Source organism: Thalassophryne amazonica, chromosome 21 (assembly GCF_902500255.1).
Source record: "Thalassophryne amazonica chromosome 21, fThaAma1.1, whole genome shotgun sequence".
NCBI lineage: Eukaryota > Metazoa > Chordata > Actinopteri > Batrachoidiformes > Batrachoididae > Thalassophryne > Thalassophryne amazonica.
In genome coordinates, this window is record NC_047123.1 from 39,190,909 (window position 1) to 39,203,567 (window position 12,659).

The window sequence follows — 12,659 nt, forward strand, 5'->3', positions numbered from 1 at the left end:
TCAAATTAAAATAAATTCTCCCCAATTCATTAAATGATTATATTTATGTGGTCATTAAGATATATTCCTGTGTTATTCAAAGTTGGAATTTTGTAAAACCTTTATTTTGAAATTCAGACATTCTTTGAAAATTCAGACGTTTCTGAAGTTTGATAAAAATCAAACATTCATTTTGTATTTAAGAATGAATCTGAAGAACTTGACTGAGCCTTGTCCAAACAGCGCCACAAGCAGGTCAACATGTCATCAGCACGTTCAGATGTAAAACATTTTTAAGGTATATTCAACATTAATGTGTTCTTAAGCTTTTATTATCATTTAATTAGCAGCATAAACAATCAGACTTCATTCTCTTTTCTTTCAAATCCACAGAAAGAATGTTGAATAATAAATTAATTATTTTCAGAGTCTTTACGTTGTTTGTTTTCGAGTGTTGTCTTGTTTATCCTTCACGGGAACAGTGGGTGTGACTCTGCTCTTTAGCTTCGGTCACAAACAAACAAACAAACAAAGTGACATCAGGCATCCAACGGCATTTTCTCTATTTACATTTTTGTTGAAAACATTCCAAACCGTCTCCTCGGGTTCCAGAGGACGCTTGGGTTCTGTTCTTGTGCTGTCCGGAGTGGGCGGGGCTTCAAGCCTCTGATGTCTGGTCCAGGCCCATCTGGAAGTCTGCAAAGCCGCTCCCCTGGTTACTCACCTTTCACCTTTTCTGGGGGAAAAAAAAAAAAATATTATTTTATCTCAGTTCTTTAGGACGATTCCTTAAACTTACAGATATTTTTGTCAAACAGTTTAAAAATAATACATTTTTAACTTTGCCTTTACTATAAATATATTCCAATAAAATCTATGTGCTGAAATTCCACTTGAATAAACAGATTTGTGTTATGTTTATTTGTATATAATCATGTTTTGTGCATTTTGTTTGCTGAAAGTAGAAGTTCTTCTGACTTTAAAATCTTATATTAAAAATCACTAAGAAAGATTTGATTTTTTTTTTATGTCACAGCAAATAAAAAAAATGTGAGCTTTGTAAAATCACCATGACGCTGAACGCTGTGCCCGCGGTGAGGAGGCAGGGCCATCGTGGTAGTGTGTACCTGCGTGGGGTTTGTCCCAGATGTAGCTGTTGAGGATTTCGCCGAGGACGTAGAAGATGCAGATCACCGCTGTCATAGCACTGAAGAAGAGGACTCGAGCCAGCGGCGTGATGCGCTCCAGCAGCGGGTACACCCACACGCCCGTCACCTGATGCACCCAGCACGTCCTGGTGGGCGGAGACACAGGAGCCAAGTACAAACTCAACTGCAACTCAGACGGGAGGAAATCCAACCACCCCAAACAGGAAGCGACCTGAAACTAATTCCAGATCAGTCTGCCAAATCATCAGCAACAACCTGACCTTTGACCTCAGAAAAAACAATCACCCCCTTTGGTTCCACCTGTAAGTCAAACCTGTTCTTTATGATTTTTGTGTTGTTTAAAGATGATTTTCTTTTCATGTGAACAATAAAATTCACTCTCTGTCCCCCTTTTTTTGGAAGGGGGGGGGGTCGGTTAGAGGTCAAACAAGAGTTCAGTTTGTATATTACCATAGAATATATCCAACGCCGAAGCAGCACACTGCTGCCAGGCCGCACGGCCTGCTGGGATATCGATGGTGGGTGGTTCTCATCTCGATGATGATGAAGGGCAGAACAGTAGTGTGCTGAAAGAGACGCAGAAGGGAAAGCTCAGGCCAATTCACAGCAGAATAAAAATCCAAACCAGTGACGCTTCCCATCAGCCAATCAGACACACGGTGACTGACCACAGCGTGTGTCCACACCGATTGGTGTGGTAAGAGGCCACGTCCACAAAAAACATGGACCTGTGCCTGTTTGTGTATGAAGTGGTTCTGTGGAGCCGCGACACAAACCTTCCCGTCATTGTGAGGAAGCGACAGAACTGGGGAGACCGCCGAGTTGTGCTGCAGCGCTCCGTCTGTTTCCGACTGTTTTCTGTCTTTTTCCCCCCCTTTCTTTTTCCATTTATTCCAACTCCACATGTATGGTGCCTCAAATCGACGTCAGTCTCTCTGGAACAACGGCACTGCTGTTGGTGTTGCGCTGTGAGTGACTCAGAGGACACTTTGACATCCTGAGGTGTTCAGATTGAAACATGTTTGAAAAAAACAATCTGAATCACTTCTTAAACCACCTCCATATGAGGTCTCAACCTGCTTTGGAAAAATTGGATCTTGTGTTGTTTTTTTTTTTCTTTCCAGAGTGTCAATAAATCTGGATACAACCTGGACATGGGATAAAAAAGCTTTTCAACCTACCATCCCTGGTTCTCAAGACCAGGCACCTAAGTGGCTCTACTCGACTCTTTTCTACTCTCCTATTTTACTCTTCCTTTTTAGATATACCTTGTTATACTGGCATAGTTCCACCTTAGAATTGGAATATAATATATACGGTATACCTTACTGAATTTTCATGCTAAAAACCTGATTTGAGTGGGAAGGTGAACAAGGTTCAAATGATTTAGAAAAGACATTTGAGGTTTGGTTGGTTGGATTTTGGACTCTGGAGAAGTTTGCTGGAGTTCTGAAAACTTTTAATGAATTTTTTTATTTATTTTGGTTCTGGACTAAAAGAATGCTGAATTTGTGAGCATTGGTATTTCAGAGGCCAGATTAGCTCCACCTCCTGCTGTGAAGAGCAACAGATGTCCCACCCATCATAACACACGTGACCTAATGTCAAAATTTACCCAGCATGCATCTGTGACATTCCAACCTTCTGGTCATATTTAAATCGAGTCTCTCTGGAGTAGATAATGATCCCTTTATTAACCCACCCACCAAATGTTGACAGTTTGGCTCGAGCAGACAGTTTCTGACTCTGTGGAAAAATACCCAACTGTGTCAGACAGTCCTGGTCAGATCCTGCAGTCACACAAAGATGGACAGCTGGAGGTGGGAGGGGTCAAAGGGCCAAGACACGCCCACAGGGTCAAACAGCCGCTCAAAACTGGAACTGAACCCAACTCATCAGAAACATATTTGACTGAAGTTCAGGGCACTCGTTTAAAAATAATTAAATTCACCAGTAAATGTGATGACATCAGCACGGCAGCAGAAAGTCTTCAGGCCAGTGAGCTCAGACATATGTTACACAACACGGAACACACGGTGCAGCTTCACCATCACACCAGAACATTTGGAGCCGCACAAAAACACCTTAGTGTGTGAGTGACAGGTGTGTGTGTGTTGTCATTAGAGCTGTGAGTGCAGCAGCTGTAACCCCAGATCAATACCTTCATCAGTACTGGAACTGAAGCTCACTTTTCAAAACTTATTCATTTTCTTTCAGCGTTGCTCAGCCCCTCCCACCTGCACTGAGAGTGGTCGCCATGGCAGCCCGTGTAAATAAATAACAGCGGTACCATGGAATACAGAAAAATATTTACAGCTGTTCTGCACTCTCACACTAACACACGCACACACACAGTGTTGTTTTTGGTCCTTAGTAACAACGCCATGGCAACCAGTCAGCATTTACATCACCTTCTGGAGCAAAAAGGAGACACACAATGACGTGTCACCCAAACACATAAAACAGATCAATCAACACATAGATTGATCAATCAATCAATCAAACAAACTATTCTGCAGAAATAATTAAAAATCCTTGAAGTTGGGATAAATAAATTTTAGTTTCAGGTGCAATTTGTCCTTCAGATCTACAAATAAACGTGGATTAACAACTGTTTACATGTCGATTAACTGCTAATGCGTAGATTAACGGCTGTTAACGTGTGGATAAACGCCTGTTAACGTAGCTTAACGCCTGTTAACGTATCTTAACGCCTGTTAACGTGTATCTTAACGCCTGTTAACGTGTATCTTAACGCCTGTTAACGTGTATCTTAACGCCTGTTAACGTGTATCTTAACGCCTGTTAACGTAGATTAACAGCTGTTAACGTGTGGATAAACGCCTGTTAACGTGTAGATAAACGCCTGTTAACGTAGATTAACAGCTGTTAACGTGTGGATAAACGCCTGTTAACGTGTAGATAAACGCCTGTTAACGTAGATTAACAGCTGTTAACGTGTGGATAAACGCCTGTTAACGTAGATTAACGGCTGTTAACGTGTAGATAAACGCCTGTTAACGTACATTAACGGCTGTTAACGTGTAGATAAACGCCTGTTAACGTACATTAACGGCTGTTAACGTGTAGATAAACGGCTGTTAACGTGTAGATAAACGGCTGTTAACGTGTAGATAAACGGCTGTTAACGTGTAGATAAACGCCTGTTAACGTGTAGATAAACGCCTGTTAACGTGTAGATAAACGCCTGTTAACGTGTAGATAAACGCCTGTTAACGTGTAGATAAACGCCTGTTAACGTAGATTAACAGCTGTTAACGTGTAGATAAACGCCTGTTAACGTAGATTAACAGCTGTTAACGTGTGGATAAACGCCTGTTAACGTGTGGATAAACGCCTGTTAACGTGTAGATAAACGCCTGTTAACGTGTAGATAAACGCCTGTTAACGTAGATTAACAGCTGTTAACGTGTGGATAAACGCCTGTTAACGTAGATTAACGGCTGTTAACGTAGATTAACGGCTGTTAACGTGTAGATAAACGCCTGTTAACGTACATTAACGGCTGTTAACGTGTAGATAAACGGCTGTTAACGTGTAGATAAACGGCTGTTAACGTGTAGATAAACGCCTGTTAACGTAGATAAACGCCTGTTAACGTAGATAAACGCCTGTTAACGTGTAGATAAACGCCTGTTAACGTGTAGATAAACGCCTGTTAACGTGTAGATAAACGCCTGTTAACGTAGATTAACAGCTGTTAACGTGTAGATAAACGCCTGTTAACGTAGATTAACGGCTGTTAACGTGTGGATAAACGCCTGTTAACGTAGATTAACGGCTGTTAACGTGTGGATAAACGCCTGTTAACGTAGATTAACGGCTGTTAACGTGTGGATAAACGCCTGTTAACGTAGATTAACGGCTGTTAACGTGTGTTAATGGACGTATTAGTGACTGTTAATGTGTTAATTAACAGCTGTTAATGCATAGATTAACAGCTGTTAACGCATGTAAACGTGTGGTTTGACGCCTGTTAACATGGATTAAGACGTTAATTTGTGGATTAAAGCCCCTTTCACACAGGGGCTGCTTCGAGTTGCTTCATGTGGAGTCAGGTGCGAGCAGCAGGGGGCAGAGAGGAGGTGAGGACGCAGCCTGCAGGTTCTCTGCACAGAGAAATCAGAGTGCACACTTTGTCTGCAGACAGACTGTGCACTCTGATTTCTCTTGTAGTTTATATTTGTTCTTGTGCTTGTGTGAGTTCTGTTATAGTTTAACTTTCTTCCTACGAGTGCGAACTAAACCGTCTGTGAGTAAATGTGAACATGTCCTGTCTCTGGCAATCAGTCTGTGAGCAGGACTTTTATGGACTTTAACACAATGATGAGAGAGTTTGAGGAGAGAGTGAGGAACTGCAGCCAGAGTTTTTTTTTTCTGTTAATTGTTCACATGTGCGCATGCGGACGAATCGTCCGTGAGTGGACTGGAGATGTCCGGATGTTTTACTGGATGTGGACATGTCCTATCTCTGGCAATCCGTCTGTGAGCAGGACTTTTATGGACTTTATCTGAACATAGTTGTGAGAGAATTTAAGAGCGAGGAGCTGCAGCTGCGGTCAGGCTGCAATCATCTTTTTTTCCTGTGCTCTTTTTGAGTGTGTAGTTTTACTGCATTGTGTACATGGTATAAAAACAATCCTGCGTGATTTATACTTCGGGAACAATGGAACACAGCAGGAATCATAAATTGGCGATGGGTAATGTTGTATTGTTTGAGGGTGTGGCTTCCAGTCACATCGAGCACCGTCGCGTTGCCCTGACTTGTGCTGAAACCACTTCATTTCTGTGTCGAGCACAGGATGAAAAAAAATTAAACATGTTTAATTTTTGGCGTCCAATTCGCTTCGTCCTTTGTGTCCCTCGCGCTGAGGTGGCGTTGAGCTACATCATCTCAGCACTGGGTTTCTTCCACGTGGCATCGTCATGACACCACACAAGGCAACTCAAAGTGGGCCCAGTGTGAAAGGGGCTTTAGGACTGTTGACGTGTGGATAAACATCTGTTAACGTGTGAATTAACACGTTAATTTGTGGATTAAGGGCTGTTAACGTGTGAATTAACACGTTAATTTGCGGATTAAGGGCTGTTAACGTGTGGATTAACACGTTAATTTGCGGATTAAGGGCTGTTAACGTGTAGATAAACAGGTGTTGACGTGTGGATTAACACGTTCATTTGCGGATTAAGGGCTGTTAACGTGTAGATAAACAGGTGTTGACGTGTGGATTAACACGTTCATTTGCGGATTAAGGGCTGTTAACGTGTAGATAAACAGGTGTTGACGTGTGGATTAACACGTTAATTTGCGGATTAAGGGCTGTTAACGTGTAGATAAACAGGTGTTGACGTGTGGATTAAAACACGTTCATTTGTGGATTAAGGGCTGTTAACGTGTGGATTAACATGTTAATTTGTGGATTAAGGGCTGTTAACGTGTGGATTAACATGTTAATTTGTGGATTAAGGGCTGTTAACGTGTGGATTAACATGTTAATTTGTGGATTAAGGGCTGTTAACGTGTGGATTAACATGTTAATTTGTGGATTAAGGGCTGTTAACGTGTGGATTAACATGTTAATTTGTGGATTAAGGGCTGTTAACGTGTGGATTAACATGTTAATTTGTGGATTAAGGGCTGTTAACGTGTGGATTAACATGTTAATTTGTGGATTAAGGGCTGTTAACGTGTGGATTAACATGTTAATTTGTGGATTAAGGGCTGTTAACGTGTGGATAAACAGTTGTTAACGTGTGGATTAACACATGTTAATTTGTGGATTAAGAGCTGTTAACATGTGGATAAACATGTGTTAACATGTTAATTTGTGGATTCGGGGCTGTTAACGTGTAGATAAACAGGTGTTAACGTGTGGATTAACACATGTTCATTTGTGGATTAAGGGCTGTTAACGTGTGGATAAACAGTTGTTAACTTGTGGATTAAGGGCTGTTAACGTGTGGATAAACAGTTGTTAACGTGTGGATTAAGGGCTGTTAACGTGTGGATAAACAGTTGTTAACGTGTGGATAAATAGATGTTAATTTGTGGATTAACACATGTTAATTTGTGGATTAAGGGCTGTTAACGTGTGGATTAACACGTTAATTTGCGGATTACGGGCTGTTAACATGTAGATAAACAGGTGTTAACGTGTGGATTAACACATGTTAATTTGCGGATTAAGGGTTGTTAACGTGTAGATAAACAGTTGTTAACATGTGGATTAACACATGTTAATTTGTGGATTAAGGGCTGTTAACGTGTGGATTAACACGTTAATTTGTGGATTAAGGGCTGTTAACGTGTAGATAAACACATGTTAACTTGTGGATTAACATGTTAACTTGTGGATTAACACATGTTAACGTGTGGATTAACACATGTTAACTTGTGGATTAACACATGTTAACGTGTAGATAAACAGGTGTTAACGTGTGGATTAACACATGTTAATTTGTGGATTAAGGGCTGTTAACGTGTAGATAAACAGGTGTTAACGTGTGGATTAACACATGTTAATTTGTGGATTAAGGGCTGTTAACGTGTAGATAAACAGGTGTTAACGTGTGGATTAACATGTTAATTTGTGGATTAAGGGCTGTTAACGTGTAGATAAACAGGTGTTAACGTGTGGATTAACACATGTTAATTTGTGGATTAAGGGCTGTTAACGTGTAGATAAACAGGTGTTAACGTGTGGATTAACACATGTTAATTTGTGGATTAAGGGCTGTTAACGTGTAGATAAACAGGTGTTAACGTGTGGATTAACACATGTTAATTTGTGGATTAAGGGCTGTTAACGTGTAGATAAACAGGTGTTAACGTGTGGATTAACACATGTTAATTTGTGGATTAAGGGCTGTTAACGTGTAGATAAACAGGTGTTAACGTGTGGATTAACACATGTTAATTTGTGGATTAAGGGCTGTTAACGTGTAGATAAACAGGTGTTAACGTGTGGATTAACACATGTTAATTTGTGGATTAAGGGCTGTTAACGTGTAGATAAACAGGTGTTAACGTGTGGATTAACACATGTTAATTTGTGGATTAAGGGCTGTTAACGTGTAGATAAACAGGTGTTAACGTGTGGATTAACACATGTTAATTTGTGGATTAAGGGCTGTTAACGTGTAGATAAACAGGTGTTAACGTGTGGATTAACACATGTTAATTTGTGGATTAAGGGCTGTTAACGTGTAGATAAACAGGTGTTAACGTGTGGATTAACACATGTTAATTTGTGGATTAAGGGCTGTTAACGTGTAGATAAACAGGTGTTAACGTGTGGATTAACACATGTTAATTTGTGGATTAAGGGCTGTTAACGTGTAGATAAACAGGTGTTAACGTGTGGATTAACACATGTTAATTTGTGGATTAAGGGCTGTTAACGTGTAGATAAACAGGTGTTAACGTGTGGATTAACACATGTTAATTTGTGGATTAAGGGCTGTTAACGTGTAGATAAACAGGTGTTAACGTGTGGATTAACACATGTTAATTTGTGGATTAAGGGCTGTTAACGTGTAGATAAACAGGTGTTAACGTGTGGATTAACACATGTTAATTTGTGGATTAAGGGCTGTTAACGTGTAGATAAACAGGTGTTAACGTGTGGATTAACATGTTAATTTGTGGATTAAGGGCTGTTAACGTGTAGATAAACAGGTGTTAACGTGTGGATTAGCACATGTTAATTTGTGGATTAAGGGCTGTTAACGTGTAGATAAACAGGTGTTAACGTGTGGATTAGCACATGTTAATTTGTGGATTAAGGGCTGTTAACGTGTAGATAAACAGGTGTTAACGTGTGGATTAGCACATGTTAATTTGTGGATTAAGGGCTGTTAACGTGTAGATAAACAGGTGTTAACGTGTGGATTAGCACATGTTAATTTGTGGATTAAGGGCTGTTAACGTGTAGATAAACAGGTGTTAACGTGTGGATTAACACATGTTAATTTGTGGATTAAGGGCTGTTAACGTGTAGATAAACAGGTGTTAACGTGTGGATTAACACATGTTAATTTGTGGATTAAGGGCTGTTAACGTGTAGATAAACAGGTGTTAACGTGTGGATTAACACATGTTAATTTGTGGATTAAGGGCTGTTAACGTGTAGATAAACAGGTGTTAACGTGTGGATTAACACGTTAATTTGTGGATTAAGGGCTGTTAACGTGTAGATAAACAGGTGTTAACGTGTGGATTAACACATGTTAATTTGTGGATTAAGGGCTGTTAACGTGTAGATAAACAGGTGTTAACGTGTGGATTAACACATGTTAATTTGTGGATTAAGGGCTGTTAACGTGTAGATAAACAGGTGTTAACGTGTGGATTAACACATGTTAATTTGTGGATTAAGGGCTGTTAACGTGTAGATAAACAGGTGTTAACGTGTGGATTAACACATGTTAATTTGTGGATTAAGGGCTGTTAACGTGTAGATAAACAGGTGTTAACGTGTGGATTAACACATGTTAATTTGTGGATTAAGGGCTGTTAACGTGTAGATAAACAGGTGTTAACGTGTGGATTAACACGTTAATTTGTGGATTAAGGGCTGTTAACGTGTAGATAAACAGGTGTTAACGTGTGGATTAACACATGTTAATTTGTGGATTAAGGGCTGTTAACGTGTAGATAAACAGGTGTTAACGTGTGGATTAACACATGTTAATTTGTGGATTAAGGGCTGTTAACGTGTAGATAAACAGGTGTTAACGTGTGGATTAACATGTTAATTTGTGGATTAAGGGCTGTTAACGTGTAGATAAACATCTGTTAACGTGTGGATTAACATGTTAATTTGTGGATTAAGGGCTGTTACCTGGGCACCCTCAGATGGTTCATATAAAGGATTACCACCCTGAATTGGTAAATTGTGATTGTTTTATCATTAACTTTAGATCATTTCCTTGTTGCACTGTACAATGTCCAGAAAGTGACTTTAGTTTGACCCTTCACCTCTGGCCTGACCTTCACATGTTTTTCAGACAGACAAGTTGACCTCTTGTTTGTCGTTTGGGGAGAGTGGCCTCAGACTCACCATGCCGTGGTTGAGCCACTGAGGGATGAAGTTGTCCAGTAGTTTGGGGTAAACCAGTTCTCTGTCGTACATGTAGATCGACCAGAAGGTCGAGACCACAAACTGGAGAAAGACCCAGAAAACACTGCAGTTACCAAACCATCCCAAAGAATGAAACATGGATCCTGCAGGAGCTCAAACAATATTATAGTCCTCACACCACCAGCAGGGGGCAGCACACACCACAATCTCCACTACGAATGAGCACATTTCATAATACAATATGACCCATCGTGGCCAAGACAGGAACTGACAGCAGAACACAAATCCAAAGGATGAGCTGCCATGTTGGTCACACAGGAACATTTCACAGCACCGTCCTGTAGGGTGGCAGGCAGTCAGAGTTTGACCTGTCCGCCCTTTTAAACAGGAGTGTTCCAGGTGGATGACAGGAGCGCTCAGCGTCTCCCTGAGAGCAGCCTGGAATGGCGGAGTCAGCAGTCCGCGCAGGGCTCTGGCCAGGTGACCCTGGCCTCAGTGGACCTGTGCACTCACACCACCTTTGACTTCATGTGAATTCCCTCAAATCCTTTAGCTCCCACTGAAAATTCAGTCTGTAGTGTCTCTTCCTCACAGGTCCTCCCTATTTGCATCTGCAGACACAAAGTCTCCAGGACCAATGTCAATCATCTGTGTACGACCTCCTGACCCCAGGGTACAGGAGGGCTTCAATCTCTGTCATCGGTAAAAGCAATTCAGAGCTGCCACAAACAGAGCGGCCAAGTGTGCAGACTCAGAGGCATCTGGGAGCCAGAGGCCACATTCCGTCAGGAACAGCACCAGAGGGAAAGAACAGCAGAATGTTTACAATTAAAACACTTTTTGATTTATTCAAAAGTCACCACACACAAAATCAAAAGCTTTTTACTAATTACTGTGCACGTGCACACTCACCGCTCCGACAGGAAAAGCCAGGACCGCCATCATCCAGTCCTTCAGACCAACCAGCTTCCTGAGCTGCCTCTCCTGCTCCCTGCTGTCGCCTCCTTTAATCAGCAAGGAGGACACGTCGATCAGGACGCACAGGCCAAAGAACACAGCCTGGATCACCTGCAGAGACACCAGCAAACCACCACTGCTCCACATCAGACGCACAACAAACATCTTAATATTAAGTGTAAAGTTATTGTTCAGGCACAAACGGCTCCATCAGCGAGCACGGAGCTGTGGTCCACGCGGGACGAGTGCCACGCTGACAACCTGACTAAAAGTGCACGGTCTGTCCACCACACGTGTGTTCCCACCGCAGGTAAGACAAAAGTCCTTTCAATTAGTCTTATGTGTCACTAAGGGTCGCCACAGCAGATCAGAGCTTCATCTGCATATTGATTTTTTGCATATTGAGTTTTATGCCGGATGCCCTTCCTACATGCAGACAGGGCGGGGTGGGCTCGACCCGGGAGCCTCGTGCTCCGTGCTGTGAGGTCTGACTGCAGAGGACAGAAGGAGCTTGTTTCTGCAGCAGATAATCGACGGTTTGTTTGACTCTCACGGCCGGACTGAGGGAACTTTGGTCTCTTGTGTCCTGCTGGTCGCTACAGAATTAAAGTCTGAATTCAATTCCACTTCTGAAGAAGCTGAAAGTGGAGTGAAAACATTTAAAATTAGCTCCGCCTTCTCTGTGTGGAAAGAAACATAATACCAGTCGATCTGTCAGACAGACAAAAATATCAGATTTATATGGGACACAGATTGCGACGGGACGCACTTTGCAGCGGAACACCTGAACCAGAGGAGACGTTTAACCCACATCGTTACATTTATGTGCTCGTTAAAGACGGATTAACGGAGAACCGGAGTGATTTAACGGTGGAATGTGATGACGAAAGAGCAGCGGCGGCGCTGCTAGCATGACGGCGCTACGTGACCGAGTGCTGCTACCAGGTCGATGAAGGTGAGGAACTTCCAGCTGCCTCCGTAGGTCTGATGTGCCGGCATGTCCAGAGCTTTGTAGTGGCACAGGATGGAGAAGTAAGACAGCAGGATGGCCACACGGAGAACCTGGCAGGGGATCAGCGCCATGACCGCCTCTTTACCTGCCCCGCTTCCGTGTTGTGACGATGACGTCACGCCGCACGTGTTCCCGTACACTCTGTGACCGTCACATTCAGTGACTGCGCAGAAAAGCAAACAAACACAAACCCCGATAAAATAGGCTGTAAATCCGAGAGAGAAATTTGAAATGACCACAAATTAACTTAGATGCTACTAAGTCATAATTAGAAGATGAAAAAGAAAAGCATTTAGAAATTCTAATTTAGTATCTCTGATATGAATGATCAGTATGAGGTGCAGCGGTGTGGTTTCTCTGTGCTTTTCCTCTTCTCCCTTCATCCTCCAAACCTTCCACTACATGGGCTACAGGCTGTTGACATTATTCCAACTCTGG

General features: G+C 41.9%; 1 protein-coding gene across 3 annotated transcripts; it reads right to left on the bottom strand.

The window, feature by feature from the left end:
* Positions 1 to 293: 293 nt before the first annotated feature.
* Positions 294 to 12,400, bottom strand: aig1 (androgen-induced 1 (H. sapiens)). Of its 3 annotated transcripts, none has more exons than XM_034161861.1 (6): positions 12,152 to 12,400; positions 11,165 to 11,320; positions 10,232 to 10,333; positions 1,599 to 1,714; positions 1,107 to 1,273; positions 294 to 715 (listed from the first exon to the last, which is right to left on the bottom strand). In XM_034161861.1, the coding sequence occupies exons 1-6, from the start codon at positions 12,290 to 12,292 to the stop codon at positions 696 to 698; spliced, it is 702 nt and encodes a 233-aa protein (XP_034017752.1). In that variant the 5' UTR covers positions 12,293 to 12,400; the 3' UTR covers positions 294 to 695. The 3 variants fall into 3 exon arrangements, with proteins under 3 accessions (XP_034017752.1, XP_034017753.1, XP_034017754.1); XM_034161862.1 differs by lacking the exon at positions 12,152 to 12,400 and adding an exon at positions 11,523 to 11,592 and having other exon boundaries at positions 11,165 to 11,332; XM_034161863.1 differs by lacking the exons at positions 11,165 to 11,320; positions 12,152 to 12,400 and adding an exon at positions 11,413 to 11,418.
* Between the last annotated feature and the right edge of the window lie 259 nt (positions 12,401 to 12,659).